Source organism: Lycium barbarum, chromosome 7 (assembly GCF_019175385.1).
Source record: "Lycium barbarum isolate Lr01 chromosome 7, ASM1917538v2, whole genome shotgun sequence".
NCBI lineage: Eukaryota > Viridiplantae > Streptophyta > Magnoliopsida > Solanales > Solanaceae > Lycium > Lycium barbarum.
In genome coordinates this window covers 79,615,145-79,632,641 of record NC_083343.1, presented here as the reverse complement: position 1 = coordinate 79,632,641, position 17,497 = coordinate 79,615,145, and the positions used below count along the sequence as shown (strand labels likewise).

General features: G+C 40.3%; 1 protein-coding gene across 1 annotated transcript; it reads left to right on the top strand.

Annotated features, from left to right (window-relative positions):
- The first annotated feature begins 3,402 nt into the window (after positions 1–3,402).
- LOC132601548 (uncharacterized) lies at positions 3,403–14,739 on the top strand. The gene is made up of 5 exons (XM_060314628.1): positions 3,403–3,612; positions 3,912–4,187; positions 4,248–4,469; positions 4,526–4,600; positions 14,158–14,739. Exons 1-5 carry the CDS (start codon positions 3,403–3,405, stop codon positions 14,737–14,739), a joined length of 1,365 nt encoding a protein of 454 aa, XP_060170611.1.
- The last annotated feature ends 2,758 nt before the right edge of the window (positions 14,740–17,497 follow it).

The following is a 17,497-nucleotide window of genomic DNA, read 5'->3' as shown; positions in this document are numbered from 1 at the left end:
ATGCTTCTGCTCCTAAGAATAAACAACTTGTGCAATTTAGAATTCACAAAATATTTCATATGTTTAAATGATTCGTTCTTCTCTTAATACTTGTGTTTTCAATTTTTTTTCTTAAATATTATTACTCCTATCTTTTAATGCTTAGCAAAGTGTAAGGAATAATTTCTTCAGTTGCAAGTTGTGGTAAAACCTCAACAATAAGGTCTTTTTGCCACACTATTTTGGCCACAATGGCTCAAATGGGGTAAATTCATATGATTATTTTGGTCAAATTTAATAATTTATGCTTACTTAATGTTATTTCTATCTTTTCTTCTCAAAGTTTATCTTAATTTAAAATTGTACAATAGAGGTTATGGTGGTTTTTACATAAGTGTGGCCAAAGTTGGGTCAAATTGGTGTGACAATTTAGCAACTCTCAAATCTTAATATGAACTTATTAGCAACAAGTAATGAATTTAACATTCACCTTTGGATGTAAATATTATAATCACCTTATGATTCCCATCTAATCCTAATTTTGATGTCTTTAATGAGGTGTTATGATCCTTTTATTTATTCAAGGTTAGAGATATTTTTAATATCTTTTGGTTTTTTTCAAAAATTACTTTGTTGTTATTTTAAAATTTAGGTATTAGTAGAGATCACTTTGTAATTTAATAGGTTTTTTCATGATCGTGTGCGAAGCGCGGTCAAGTTTCCTAGTTGATAATAAGAAGTTAGAAGCATTCTTCTCCATTTATTTTTCTTTGTATGTTTGTTACGTAATAAGAATTTTATTCATTGTTTTCAAATTTTACTAGGCAAGTTGCATCATAGACGGTACGACTCTCTTCTCTCTCCTCTCCTATGCAAACCCTAAACCTAGAGTAGCCTACCATGAAGGCTTCGGCCAATGGTCAGCCGTCCATGGCGGCTAGCCAGGCATCAGATTTATCATACCAAACTCAATTCCCAGCCTTACCTCCAACGAAAATACCTGCTTCTTCTTCTTCACCTTCTCTCCCCACAAACCCTACTTCTACTTTTGCTCAAACTTTGCTGCATGCTACTGATTCAAACTCAAATATGCAATGTGATCCTATTCCCCAGAAGCAAGTAACGTATGTTGATGGTATCCCGTACGTGAAATGGATGTCGAATGAAGTTACACAAATGAAATTGATAGAAAACTTGCAATATGCCATTGGAGGAAAGTTATCATATGGTTGGCCTGAGTTAGAAGAATTGAGAACCATTATTCCTACGCAATGTGGTGCGAAGGGTAAGTGTACAATAGGGTTTTTTTGAAATCGACATGTTTTGATTCGATGTACGTTAATGGAGGATTTCATTACTATTTCCTCCAAGAGTGCGTATTGGTTGAAGTTGAAGGATGGTTATACTTATCAGATGAGACCTCTCATTTATGATTCTAACATTAAAATAGACAAAGAAACATCCATAGCCATGGCTTGGATCTCTTTTCCAATTCTGTTGCCTACTTTTTTTGTCAAAGAATCTCTATTCACTTTGGCATCTGCAGTTAGAAAGCCTTTACAGTTGGATTTGGCTACTGTTAATAAAACAAGGCCAAATTGTGCGAGAGTTAAAGTTCATGTGGATTTATTGGCTGATATGCCAAAGTTTGTGATGATGGAGATTGAAGATGAAGTTACAAAAGCAGTAAGAGAAGTAAAAGTGCAGATCCAACATGATTACATGCCTAATTATTGCACTGAGTGCATGTTACAAGGGCATTCGAATAATGAATGTAGAATTTTGCATCCAGAATTGGACAAGGAGCCTGAATTAGATTCAACTATGGAGAGATCAGTGGAGAAACAAGAAGAACAAAAGCAGCAGGTTGAACAAACATATGCAGAGATGGCACATGGGAATAACAGAAGACATAGAGAGAGAATTGTGCAGAAATTTATTCCAAGAGTGCTATCTAGTGGAGCTCTGGTCACTTATCCAGGGGAAACTGTAAAAAAGGATGCTAAGAAGCAAAATGGATTGGAAAGATACAAGGGAGTTTTAAGTGCTAAAAAGCAGATTAAGGTTAATCCAATGGAGATTCTCAGCAAAAGGACAGATGAAGGTGTTTCTAACCAAAACAAGTTTGATGTACTACCAAATTTGATGGAGGAAGTAGAGATTTGTTAGGATAATTCTAAGGCTCCTGAAAATTCTCTACAGACTACAAAGGAATGGGTGATGGGCAATTTCAATGCAGTTCATAAGTGCAATACAGGGCAAGAAGCAAGGGAGATGGAGATCATGTCCAACAATGAAGAGAATATTGGCAACTTTTTAAAAGAGAAGGAAGCAGATTTGTTCAAGGAAGAGGAAGATAAGATTGGATCTGATAAGGTCAACAATGTGGAAGCTATTGAGAATGCATTGCATGATTCATAGGTAGTGTTAAACAATGTAATCAATATCAACAATGTGGATGGGAAAGACAAGGAATTAGATGACAATGAGAAAGCTTTGATAAATACAGATGAAGGAAAAGACTGTGATGCAGTTGTTGATCAGGTTGTTCCATTAGAAACTATGATGGAAGGGCAAACTTAAAATAAGATTGGTAATGTTGAACCTTCAACAAGTAGCACTGTGGAAGAAAGGGTGGAGAGGATAAGCAGTGTGGATATTGCAGATAAGATTTCTCAAGACAAAGAAGTGGATCTAAATGTTGGGGAGGAACAGTGTCAGGTAGCTGAACTTGCTATTATTGATCCTTCAAAGGTCAATATAGTGCTTGATGAAGTTGGCTTAAATAATGCTTTACTTTCAGGATCAACTGAGGATTCTAGTAATTCTGCTGAGATTACTAAGTCAGATGCTGATGTTGATAAAAATGAGATAAGTGAATCAGGTGGTAATGATGAAGGTGTTGAAGATAATACAAGGGAGATTCAGAGGGAAAACAATGATATAACCTCTCAGATAGTTGATACTGAAGCAAAAGAGAAAAATGTAGATGAGTATATTAAAGGGGATAGCACAGATATCATTCATAAGATTGCCCTTGGGGAAGATGTGTTTGTTGATGGAGTAGATGACCAAGGCATAGAGAATGAAGTAATTGATAATGTAGTGCTTATTGGAAATTCAGGAGAAAAATTGGAGTCTGAAAACTTATTGCAAGTGGATACTACAGCTGTAGAGGATACACAACTTCCAGTTGGTTGTTATCCTTCTTGTAAAAGAGGAGAGATTCTAGGCAAGAAAGTTGATGTTTCACAGGATCTCTTGTTAGTGAAGGAAAACCTTCATGTTGGTTTAATACAAAAGAAACCTTCACCACACAAGGAATTACATTTTCTGGTTTCTCATGATCTAAACAAGTTGGATAGTCCCTCTAATCAAAATGTTTTGAGCAAATAAATTGTCACAGCTTCAGAAGTGAATAAAATGGAGGAGACAGATATTGGGCAACATGTAGTAAATGTCTCAAAACAGGCTGATATATCTCCAATGGATAAGAGCAGGAATACAAGGAAAGGTAGGAAAGCTAAGAATAGTGGAGAGGCTAAAACTATCAAAACTATGTCAAAAAGGAGTACAGCAGCATCAAAAAACTTGGAGGAAATTCCACCTTCAAGGATATTACCAAAGAGGAATGTTGCAGCTAAATCAAATTGTTGATGATGAAGATGCTTATTTGGAATATCAGATCTATTAACACACAAAAGGCTTTTCATAGAGTTCAAATGTTGAACAGACATCATAAGTTTGTTATAATTGCTCTAATGGAACCTTTCCAAAATTCTAGAAATATTCAGAGATACAGAAGGAGATCGGAAATGCATTTTGCTGGTTGTAACTGTAATGGCAAGATTTGGTACTTTGTATAAGATGGAGTGGATGTGGAAGTTTTGATACACATAGATCAACATGTGATTATTAAGCTTTTATTACAGGATAGAGGTAAAGTTATTATCACAACCTTGGTTTATGCAAAATGTGATGCTGCTGAAAGACTTCTTCTTTGGGATAACACTTACAGTTTGTCTAGTAATATGACCTTTCCATGGTTGATTGGTGGAGACTTTAATGTCATTATGAATGAGGAGGAGAAAATTGGAGGTTTACCAGTATATCCAAATGAATATGAAGACTTTGCTTTTTGCATGATTTCCTGTGAATTGAATGAAGTGGAATTTAGAGGTAGTCCTTTTACTTGGTGTAATGGCAGAGTTGGTCAAGATTGCATCTTCAAGAGACTATATAGAATTCTAGTCAATTAACAACTGCAGGATTGGTTTAGAACTTTGAGCATGGAGCATTTCTCTAGAACTGGATCAAATCATGCACCTCTATTGTTATTAGCTGGTGAACAGGTTCAACCATTTCATAAGCATTTCAGATTTTTAAAGTTCTGGTTAGGGCAAGACTCATTTATGCAAGTAGTGGAAGATTTCTGGAAAATAGATTACTTGGGTGATCCTTTTGTCACTTTTAAGTTGAAAATGAAGAAGGTTAATCAGCTTTATCTAATTGGAGCAAGGAAACATTTGGAGATTTATTCAAACAGTTAACAATTAGGGAAGATATTGCTAAGATAAAGGAGCAACTGTTTGAGGAATTCTCTTCAGAAGGGAACAGAATGGTACTTCATGTCACGACCCAACCCCGTGGGCCGCGACTGGTGCCCTACTTAGGCACCCCAAACAAACTCACAACCAGATCGTCGTATTCAGACTCGTTCAAACTCAACATACGTTATCCAAACTGAAAATGAACAACATAAGCCAGACACAAACATTTATCGAACACTTATCTTAAGCGGTCGCCCGTTCAGATTAGTCAAATCAAATCAGAAAGGTGGCGGAATATACGTCGCCCAAATGCACACACACACATACAAACTCAGAGGCCGACTTGGCCATAGTAGCGTACGGGCCGCTTAAGAACGCAAAACAGGCTCACATACAAACACACCGGACCCACGACCCACAAATCTGACTACAGGCCTCTAAACAAAACAGAACATATGAACATATGACGGGACAGGGCCCCGCCGTACCCACACATCCACAAACGTACCGAACACACACATACAACAGAAGATATGTACCAAAAGTAGGCTCCGAATCAAGGGGAGCTCTCCAACACAGCAGAATGAGTAGCCTAAACTGGAGGACCACCCAAACGAGCTTCTGTACCTGCGGGCATGAAACACAGCCCCCGAAGAAACGGGGGCCAGTACGGGAGAAGTACTGAGTATGTAAAGCAGAAGGTATAGAAATCACAAACACAGCTGGAGTCAGAAAGAACAAACACACCGCCAACGTAAACAAAGCAACCTGTGCGGGAGGCGAACGTACAAATGCAATCAAATCATGTATAGGGTTTAGGAACGTGGTCACCCCTCGACGCTGGTGCCACAACACATCATAACTCCAGAAGTTTTCAAATCTCCGTACAGTCTCCAGACACATCATATCACACACACATCACATTATCAGAACATATCAAATCACATATCACATCATAACTCCATAAACGGTAACCGGCCCTATGGTGAGGCCTCGGAAACCGTAACACATCATAACTCCCGAATATGTTATAGCGCGCACGATCACAAAGTCGGCCCGGGTACCGACGAACGAACTCATAGCAGACAGCACGAACAGAGTAGTGCAGAAACCATATGCATATCAAAAATAATTTACCGGACTCAACATATAGTTTACATATAGGTATATACCGACGCTAGAAGGCTCGGAGTAGGAATCAGATTGAACAAAATTTGTGTATAAAAGTTACGAAGTTCCAAACTGCCAAATCTTTAGAAAAAAGCTGTTTATAGGTCATTTTCCGAAAATCTCACATTATTCAAAGTACAAAACGTTCACTAACGGCATAGGAAGTTTCAAACGCACCATTGAGTCATAAACAAACGATCACTGGTCATAGCGGACGCAAACGAACCAAACAAACCGAATAAGGGGAGCCTCGGGGCTCGTGGGCCCACCTCGAGTCAAATTGAGGCGGCGGACGCAAATCACAGACCTTAGGCTCCCTAGAGCCATCTACGAAAGTTTCGGAGAGTTTCGGACACAACAACACAAGTTATGGAGGTACGAACATTCTTTTAACCAAATGCGACAAAAAGGGTTCAATCGCGCTGAATGAATAGTGCTCGAACTTGAACTTCGATTTCCAAGAGTAGGATTATTCCCGAGGGGCCAATCTTAACCTAGTATGTCTAGGACATGCCAAAATAATGATAGGTAGGCTTTACATACCTGGTTGGCGCCTTACGCTCCTCAAATCGCAATTCCCGTTTCGTCCAGAAACTGCAAATGGTCACTTTTACCAGTTACTATTCATGAGAATTAACATTTTAGTCTTTGGGCTATATTTGGCTACCGAAATTTCGGCAGCACTTCCCCTATAAATCTAACACCCCCGAGACTTAGCTCGGCTCAAAATACAACGACAACAACAGCCCAAACATCATTAAACCATACAACCCACAATCATACTACATTAACTTCAAAATTTCACTTTAATACATAAGTTGGCAAATTCTTGATTCAACTTCAAAATTCCAAATCTATTTCCACATTAGTCCATTCATTCACTCATTCCCAATTATTCAAACACACTACATACAAGTTCCAAACCACATACAAACATCCCCAAAGTTCACTACTTTCCAATTTTCATTCAAAACACCAAAAGTTACGACGAATGTTCTAACTTGCGTCGTTTCATTCCAAATTCGTTATCATCAACCATAAATCTTATTTAAGGTCTTTAGTGTCATAAATATACTATGATATACACAAATATACCAAATGTATACGCTTTCCGATAACGTCTGAAATTATTTTCTAGCACCAACTCAATTCTTTAATCGATCCTTTACGACATAAAGATCACAACAACACATTATTCAAACTAAACAAGATAAAATTCTTATGGCTTGCACCACATGGAACTCACGGCCAAACACACCCTTTTTACACACACACACCATGCACAAACACAGCCTCATCCCACAATCTTCACACTAATCCAATCACTAACACATATATATCCATTTCATAACATTAAAACATAAAAATCTTACCTTTTTCTTGAATTTCCGACTTGTCGCAAACGTCGCTCTTTCTCCAAACTACTTGTATCACGTCGGAGAGCGTCTTGAGTACTCCACAACTATGTAAAACTTGAGATTTTTGGATCAACAATCAAGCTTGGAAATTTTTCTTTCTTTTTCTCTCTAGTGGCCGAAACCCCTCTTTCTTTGTGTTCTTGAATTTTTGATTAAATTCTTGATAATTCCAAGTGTGCTTGATATATATCCACTCATAGGTCATGTGCATAGCACATGACCTTAATGAAATGGGCTTGGGCTTGCCCCCCTTGGCCGGCCTCTTCAAGGACTTGGGCTTCAATTCCTTGTTGTCCAAACTTGGCCCAATTCGTGAAATGTCCCGTTTTGTAATTCCCGAAACTAATTTCTAAAATTCCAAATTTACCCTCGGCCTTCCCCGAGGTCTTGACATCAATGATTTCATAATCAACATGAGCATAGCAACTTGAATCAAATTATTTCCTCAACACACACAAGTCTTATTTATTTCTTGATTTCCCGTTATACGAAAATACGGGACATAACATTCTCCCCCCCTTAAGAACATTCGTCCTCGAATGTTGAATCGAACTCATGGGTGTCGTACTACTCCGGGAGGGTTCTCTTGATAGTTGTCCTTTATTGATTTCTCCGACATGGCTTCTTTACCAATACTAGGGTAGATTTTTCGCATCACCGATCCAAATGCCTTCATAATACATTTTCTCATATTCTACGTAATCACCGAACCATACGCCATATTCTTGTAACAGACGAACGCTTTCCAGACGTCATCGTCAATATCATCTTCTTTTCACACTCCTGAGTTTCCTTACCACATAGTCGTAATCTCACTTTACTTCATATCAGACACTTCATACCAAACAGATTCAGAACTAAAACCGGACGGATTCATAATCGGAGGCAGACATACTCAACTATGGCGGACGGATTCGTAGTCAACATCAAAGGTACAGAAGCATATCAGACACATCTGAGATCTGAGTCAGACGTACAAAGGCGTATCAGACGAATTTGTAAGCAGAATCAGACACACGAAGATATACTAAACAGATTCACGATCAAAGCCAGACGTACGGAATTATATCGAACAAATCCGAAATCAGAAGCAAATATACAGAATAGTTTCATACCGAACCGTGATCAGACAGACCAAAAGGTATCAAACACACGCGCGGTCAAAATCAAACGCACAGAAGTATATCAGACGGATTTATATCCAGAGTCAGACATACAGAGGTGTGCCAGACAGAAACGGATTCGGAATCAAACGCACAAAAGGTTCATCGGACGGGAACATAGTCGAACTCAGAATTACAGAGGCGTACTAGGTAGAGCCTCATCGGAATTGGAAGTGCAGAAGCACCAGAGGTAGATTGTCACTTTAGGATCAAATCATTCATATTAAGGCTCCAATAATTCATGGGAATTTCCTTTTTATTTGCAAACTCACTCATCCAGTCGTCACACAATTTACCTTGCGTCTTACGTATCGACTCCTTCAAAAATTCCAATTACTCACACTGCTTATCCTTTGTTTATCACAACATTAGTTTCCGGGGCTCGGCTCTTAGCCCTCATAGGCAGCAAATGAGAATCATACACACACATACACATACACCTACACATACACACACTTATTCGGACCTTACTGGCGAATATCTCTGGCTGTTATTCAAGTTCATTCAATTCCCCAAGCAGTGTTATACCCTTTTTCTTTTTGCCCGTTTAGTCCGCCTCGTTCCGCGTGACTCCCGAAAGGGCGCTAATTATTCCACACACATTCTATTTACCTTTTGGTTACCCCAAATTTCCATTTATTTTAATCATACTCTCACTCATGAAAAACTTTGCATCACTTCCCAGGGGGTCACCCATCCCAGAATTGCTCTGGCTTGAGCACGCTTAACCCCGAAACTTTTACGTATTTTGACGCGTTAGGGCTGATATAATTTCGTCAATTGCCCCGCACGACCTTTGTCACGTAATTTTAGGCCAAACGGGGTCTTAGCAAATTTTTTGGAAATCTTTCGTAGCGGGTCCCATTCTGACCCAAAGAGGTCGTTTGCTTTTCTGGCTGCGTGGTTTATCGTTCTAGCCTTCCAAATTCCATATATTTTCCCTCCCACATGCACAGATAACTGCCTCGGATATTTTCATTAATTCGGATTCTTACCCTACTTTTACTGGCACACAAAAAGAGAATATCGCATAATACTGAGGTACAGTCCTATCATTGTGCATATTCATTCAGAAAAAGGTTAGTAATATACCTGGGTCTGCATCTGGGAATGCCTCTGGGTCCCGCCGACCAGTCAAAGCATAAATGCGGTTCGAGGGACCGCTAGAATCTGAACCCCCGCCACGGCCTCTACCGCGGCCCGCCGGTGCTGGCATACCTCGCCCCGTAGAGCGCATGGCCGAAGGGGTAGATGACGAACCAGCAACGGATCTCATCGGCGGTGCTGCGCTACCGGAACCGCCTGCCCACGGACAATCCCGCATGATATGGCCCTGGCGGCCGCAAGCAAAACAGGCCCCTGTGGCCCTGAAGCACTCACCTGGGTGCGATCTTCCACAATACGAACACGGGGGCATAGGTGGCCTAGTCTGACTGGGACCCCTGCTCGCCTGAGGACCTGGGGCTCTGGAACTCTGGTCTGCCCTGGACGGTCCTGCGCCATCAAATCTCTTGCTAACAGACTGTGTGTCCCGGCCTGACGGAGGAAAGTACCCACTGGACTGATACTGAGGCTGCCCGCCCCGAGAATCTCCAAAATGCCCCGCTGATCTGGCCCTCTTGGGCCGTCTCCCATCATACTCTCTGCTGGGCCGATCTGCTCGTTGCCGGTTCTCCATCCCCTGGGCGTAGGCCTGTAGACGGGCAATATCCATATCCGTCTGCAATGACACCGCCATACAGCCGTCAATCAGGTAACGATCCAACCCCATAACATATCTATGCATCCGATCTGTCATATCCGCCACCACGGCAGGGGCATACCGGGCCAGGGAATCAAACTCCAAATTATATTCACGAACACTTCGACCCCTCTGCTGCAGATGTAAAAACCGATCAGCTCGCTCCCGTCGTAACTCTGGGGGCAGAAAGTGGCGGGTGAAAGCAGTCACAAACTGATCCCACATAGCTGGAGGAGCACCCTCACCCCGGGATAGCTCCCAAGTCTCATACCAATGCGCGGCAACATCCCGAAGTCTATGCGAAGCTAGCTCAACCGACTCGGTCCCTGAAGCCCTGACCAAGTCTAATGCACACCGCATCCCCCGAATGAAGTCATGGGGGTCCTCATCGGGCTTAGACCATAAAAACTCTGGAGGGCCACATAACAAGAACTCCCGAACCCTCAGGCTGTCCCGCCTGTCCTCATCATCATCGTCCCTCCGCCCGCGCCTGCGAGCCTGCCCCGCTACTATCGTGGTCAACAACTGTACAACCTCCCTCAGGGTCCTATCCTCCGCCCCTGGCTGAGGAGCTGGAGTCTCAGGAGCGGGTACACGGACCTCTGGAGCTGCTGAAGGTCCTGCTCCATGCTGTACTAATGGGGGTGTAGCAGACCCCTCAGAATGAGGTGCAACCTCAGGCAAATCATAGACACGAGCCCGAGTAGCTCGTTGTGCCTGACTGGTCTCTCCCACCTTCGCCTTGCCCTTCTGGGCCGTCGTTGCCTTCTTCGGAGGCATCACTGCAAACACAACAACGGGTCAGATCAGAATGACCCTAATAGCACAGCTCTATCGCACGATCTAAGATTCCAAAGAAAGGATAACACAACATCCTAGATGTCCTGCAGCTTCCTGTTTATAGATGTGGTGCACAACACATCGATAAACAAGACTCTACTAGACACGGCCTGTAGACATTCCGAGGACAAACCGCTCTGATACCACTTTTGTCACGACCCAACCCCGTGGGCCGCGACTGGTGCCCTACTTAGGCACCCCAAACAAACTCACAACCAGATCGTCGTATTCAGACTCGTTCAAACTCAACATACGTTATCCAAACTGAAAATGAACAACAGAAGCCAGACACAAACATTTATCGAACACTTATCTTAAGCGGTCGCCCGTTCAGATTAGTCAAATCAAATCAGAAAGGTGGCGGAATATACGTCGCCCAAATGCACACACACACATACAAACTCAGAGGCCGACTTGGCCATAGTAGCGTACGGGCCGCTTAAGAACGCAAAACAGGCTCACATACAAACACACCGGACCCACGACCCACAAATCTGACTACAGGCCTCTAAACAAAACAGAACATATGAACATATGACGGGACAGGGCCCCGCCGTACCCACACATCCACAAACGTACCGAACACACACATACAACAGAAGATATGTACCAAAAGTAGGCTCCGAATCAAGGGGAGCTCTCCAACACAGCAGAATGAGTAGCCTAAACTGGAGGACCACCCAAACGAGCTTCTGTACCTGCGGGCGTGAAACACAGCCCCCGAAGAAACGGGGGTCAGTACGGGAGAAGTACTGAGTATGTAAAGCAGAAGGTATAGAAATCACAAACACAGCTGGAGTCAGAAAGAACAAACACACCGCCAACGTAAACAAAGCAACCTGTGCGGGAGGCGAACGTACAAATGCAATCAAATCATGTATAGGGTTTAGGAACGTGGTCACCCCCCGACGCTGGTGCCACAACACATCATAACTCCAGAAGTTTTCAAATCTCCGTACAGTCTCCAGACACATCATATCACACACACATCACATTATCAGAACATATCAAATGACATATCACATCATAACTCCATAAACGGTAACCGGCCCTATGGCGAGGCCTCGGAAACCGTAACACATCATAACTCCCGAATATGTTATAGCGCGCACGATCACAAAGTCGGCCCGGGTACCGACGAACGAACTCATAGCAGACAGCACGAACAGAGTAGTGCAGAAACCATATGCATATCAAAAATAATTTACCGGACTCAACATATAGTTTACATATAGGTATATACCGACGCTAGAAGGCTCGGAGTAGGAATCAGATTGAACAAAATTTGTGTATAAAAGTTACGAAGTTCCAAACTGCCAAATCTTTAGAAAAAAGCTGTTTATAGGTCATTTTCCGAAAATCTCACATTATTCAAAGTACAAAACGTTCACTAACGGCATAGGAAGTTTCAAACGCACCATTGAGTCATAAACAAACGATCACTGGTCATAGCGGACGCAAACGAACCAAACAAACCGAATAAGGGGAGCCTCGGGGCTCGTGGGCCCACCTCGAGTCAAATTGAGGCGGCGGATGCAAATCACAGACCTTAGGCTCCCTAGAGCCATCTACGAAAGTTTCGGAGAGTTTCGGACACAACAACACAAGTTATGGAGGTACAAACATTCTTTTAACCAAATGCGACAAAAAGGGTTCAATCGCGCTGAATGAATAGTGCTCGAACTTGAACTTCGATTTCCAAGAGTAGGATTATTCCCGAGGGGCCAATCTTAACCTAGTATGTCTAGGACATGCCAAAATAATGATAGGTAGGCTTTACATACCTGGTTGGCGCCTTACGCTCCTCAAATCGCAATTCCCGTTTCGTCCAGAAACTGCAAATGGTCACTTTTACCAGTTACTATTCATGAGAATTAACATTTTAGTCTTTGGGCTATATTTGGCTACCGAAATTTCGGCAGCACTTCCCCTATAAATCTAACACCCCCGAGACTTAGCTCGGCTCAAAATACAACGACAACAACAGCCCAAACATCATTAAACGATACAACCCACAATCATACTACATTAACTTCAAAATTTCACTTTAATACATAAGTTGGCAAATTCTTGATTCAACTTCAAAATTCCAAATCTATTTCCACATTAGTCCATTCATTCACTCATTCCCAATTATTCAAACACACTACATACAAGTTCCAAACCACATACAAACATCCCCAAAGTTCACTACTTTCCAATTTTCATTCAAAACACCAAAAGTTACGACGAATGTTCTAACTTGCGTCGTTTCATTCCAAATTCGTTATCATCAACCATAAATCTTATTTAAGGTCTTTAGTGTCATAAATATACTATGATATACACAAATATACCAAATGTATACGCTTTCCGATAACGTCCGAAATTATTTTCTAGCACCAACTCAATTCTTTAATCGATCCTTTACGACATAAAGATCACAACAACACATTATTCAAACTAAACAAGATAAAATTCTTATGGCTTGCACCACATGGAACTCACGGCCAAACACACCCTTTTTACACACACACACCATGCACAAACACAACCTCATCCCACAATCTTCACACTAATCCAATCACTAACACATATATATCCATTTCATAACATTAAAACATAAAAATCTTACCTTTTTCTTGAATTTCCGACTTGTCGCAAACGTCGCTCTTTCTCCAAACTACTTGTATCACGTCGGAGAGCGTCTTGAGTACTCCACAACTATGTAAAACTTGAGATTTTTGGATCAACAATCAAGCTTGGAAATTTTTCTTTCTTTTTCTCTCTAGTGGCCGAAACCCCTCTTTCTTTGTGTTCTTGAATTTTTGATTAAATTCTTGATAATTCCAAGTGTGCTTGATATATATCCACTCATAGGTCATGTGCATAGCACATGACCTTAATGAAATGGGCTTGGGCTTGCCCCCCTTGGCCGGCCTCTTCAAGGACTTGGGCTTCAATTCCTTGTTGTCCAAACTTGGCCCAATTCGTGAAATGTCCCGTTTTGTAATTCCCGAAACTAATTTCTAAAATTCCAAATTTACCCTCGGCCTTCCCCGAGGTCTTGACATCAATGATTTCATAATCAACATGAGCATAGCAACTTGAATCAAATTATTTCCTCAACACACACAAGTCTTATTTATTTCTTGATTTCCCGTTATACGAAAATACGGGACATAACACTTCAAAAGGCTCAGGCTGAGTTCAAGAAATATTTGCATTTTGAGGAGGAGTTTTGGAGACAAAAAGTTGGCATTCAATGGCAATGAGAAAGTGATAGAAACACCAGATACTTTCATAGTTTGGTGAAGGCCAGACGAAAAAGATTACATCTGTCAAGAATTCAAAATGCAGAAGGAGAATGGAAAGAAGATGATGATCAAATTGCAGAAGCAGCTATTGACTTTTACCAAAGTCAATTCACTGAAGAAGAGACTTCTCAAGATTGTAGATTGTTAGATGTGATTTCTCCTAAAGTGACTCAGGAGCAGAATTCTTTGCTAAGTGCTATGCCAACCTTGGAAGAAGTGAAAAAAGTTGTTTTTGCATTATCAGGTGATAGTGCTTGTGGACCTGATGGTTTTTCAGGCATCTTTTATCAGAAGTGTTGGAATATTGTTGGAGCAGATGTGTATAATGTAGTGAAAGCTTTCTATGAGGGTCAGACTCTTCCTAAATATGTCATTCATATAAACTTGGTTTTACTACCAAAGAAATCTTTCATCAACACTTTTTCTGATTTAAGACCAATCAGTCTCAGTAATTTCATCAACAAGGTGATTTCTAGAGTGATCCATGATAAACTAGAATCAGTCTTACCTACCTTATTCTCTGCTAATCAATCTGGATTCTTAAAAAGGAGAAACATCATTGTGAATGTGTTACTTACTTAAGAGTTAGTGGCTGATATTAGAAAGAGGGGGAAACCAGCTAATGTGATAATCAAGTTAGACATGGCAAAGGCATATGACAGAGTTTCTTATTCAGTTCACGAGGAGAATAGGATTTTTAGATATGTATGTAGACATGATTTGGAGGTTGATAGCAAATAATTGGTATTCCATACTAATTAATGGTCAACCAAATGGATTTTTTCATTCTACACGAGGAGTTAAGCAAGGTGATCCCCTATCTCCAGCTTTGTTCATCTTGATAGCTGAAGTCTTATCTACTTCCTTGAACTCATTGTTTGAAAATAGCATGTTTAAAGGGTATGTAATGCCAAAGTGGAGTGCACAGCTGAATCATCTGTCTTGTGCTGATGATACCATAATTTTTGCTTCTGCTGACAAAGAATCTTTACAAATGATCATGGGGATTCTGCAAGATTATGAGAACGGTTCAGGACAGAAAATTAATACTAACAAGAGTGCTTATTATATGCATGAAAAAGTGGCTGATGAGTTGAGTCAAGATGTACATCAGATATCTGGTTTTAATAGGGGTGAATTTCCTTTTACCTACTTGGGATGTCCTATCTTTCATGCAAGGAGACAAAAGCTGTTTTATAAAGATATGTTGAAGAAAGTCAGGGATAAATTACAAGCTTGGAAAGGAAAATTACTATCATTTGTTGGAAAATCAGTTTTGATCACTAGTGTATTACAAAGTATGTTACAAGCAAGGGATGAAATGGAGCATAAAATATGGTGGGAACCACATAATGGCTCTTCTTCTGTCTGGTTTGATAATTGGACTAAGCTAGGGGATTTGAGTGACTATTTACCATCTCAATATCAATTAGATGAATCTATTAATGAAGTTGAAGAATTGATGACTGAAGGACAATGGAATTATAATATGCTACAGGAGTTATTTCCAAATGACATTGTGGAGCACATCACACAGGAGTTAGGTCATATTGTGATATCAGATGGTAAAGACAAATCCTGGTGGATGGAAACAAGTTTTGGGAAATTTACTGTTAAAAGTGCATGGGAGCTTCTCAGACAAAAAGCAACAGTTTCCTCTTATTATGAGAAACTCTAGATAAAAGGAGTGCCTTATAAGGTGTCATTTTTCTTATGGAGAATCTGGTTTAAAAAAGTGTCAATAGATGATGTGTTGAAGGGAATGAGAATATAAATAGTGTCAAGATGCTGCTATTGTCAGGTTCAGGAAGAAATAATGGATCATTTATTCATATCAGGCCCATGGGCTAGCAAGCTATGGAAATACTTTGCAGCCACAGCAGGTATTATAACTCTATTGGTACAGAAAAAGCAGACTATTATGGTTTGGTAGAATGCTAATTGTGTGACAAGATTGAAACCATTACACCAAGCAGCTCCAGCATTGATCATGTGGCAAATATGGAAGAGAAGAAATACATTAAGGCATGGTGGATCTATCTCATATAGTAAGGTGATTCATGAAACAACAAGGAGTTTATATTCCTTAGCTCAGATGAGATATCCAAGGATATAGAACCTTCCAAAAATCTAGCCAGGTATGATATAGTTCATGGAAAGTCATAAGGTGCCATTGGTGTGCAAGCAAGTCAGTTGGAAGAAGCCAAGAATAGGCTACAAATGCAATATAGATGGAGCATCAATGGGGATCCAGGCCCTAGTTCAGCAGCTTTTTGTATCAGAAATCATGAGGGGGATCTAATATATGCTAAAGCTTAGAGATTAACAAACACTACAAATAAGTTGGCAGAGGTAATTGCCATAGAGGAAGGTTTAGAATATTGTATTGATCAGCAGCTCCTACCAGTAATATTGGAAACTGATTCATTAACCATGAAAAAAGTCTTGGATGGGATATGGGAGGTTCCTTGGAATATATCTTTGGTGGTTCAGAGGATACAACACTTAAAGAAAGACCAAGCAGATCAAGTAGAGCATGGTTTGAGAGAAGGGAACTGCTTGGCTGATTATTTTGCTAACTTAGTTTTTGATTTTGCAGGTACAGAAGTGATTCAATTTAGGCATTTTCAGGAAGTTCCAACTCAAGGTAGAAGATTCATTAATCTGGACAAAGCACAAGTTCCAAACCTCATAATAAGATCAGCTAAGACATAATACAGTTTTCAGGGAAGGGAACAAACTGATCATAGAATCATCTTTAGTGTGTGGTATTAATCTCTTGATTCATTCTACTAAAGATGTTTTTATGTTGGTTTGGGGATGCAAAGCAGGTTAGCTTGGTTTGGATATATTCATGCATGCAGTAGCTACTGCAAACAAGTTTCCAGCTAAATCTGATCAAAGTCAAAACCTGGATACTTCTGATATTGACATTCTCAGCAGATTGAATCAATTACATCCATATTTGTCTGAAGAGTTCTTCAAGAGATTTGATCCATTCCACCTGTGAAACTTGTTGGTGTGAAAAATGGATACAAATCAAGACATATGGAGCTTTATTAGTTGATAGATTTCTGCCTATTTTTTGTCAAGTATTGGTAGTTGTCTAGTTTACATTTCCTCTTGTATAGCTCATTTTTCTTCCTTTTGTTTTCTTTCTTTTTGTGCAACAATTTTTGCAGATTCTATACAAAACTTATTTGATTATGAATAAATCTCCACCTTTATGGTGGCGTTAACCAAAAAAAAAAAATTACTAGGCATGACAAAGAGGAAGATATTAAAATGCATGATCTTGCTTATTCTAATACATATCGTTTTCCAATATTTTCAAGGTTTG

What these genes read in the sequence shown, in the direction of transcription:
- LOC132601548 (XM_060314628.1), top strand. Translation starts at nt 3,403, where the DNA reads ATGGAGGAGACAGATATTGGGCAACATGTAGTAAATGTCTCAAAACAG. An exon ending in GGATATTACCAAAGAGGAAT is followed by an intron (nt 3,613 to 3,911) that starts GTTGCAGCTAAA and finishes CTTTTATTACAG; the next exon opens with GATAGAGGTAAAGTTATTAT. An exon ending in TTACTTGGTGTAATGGCAGA is followed by an intron (nt 4,188 to 4,247) that starts GTTGGTCAAGAT and finishes TAACAACTGCAG; the next exon opens with GATTGGTTTAGAACTTTGAG.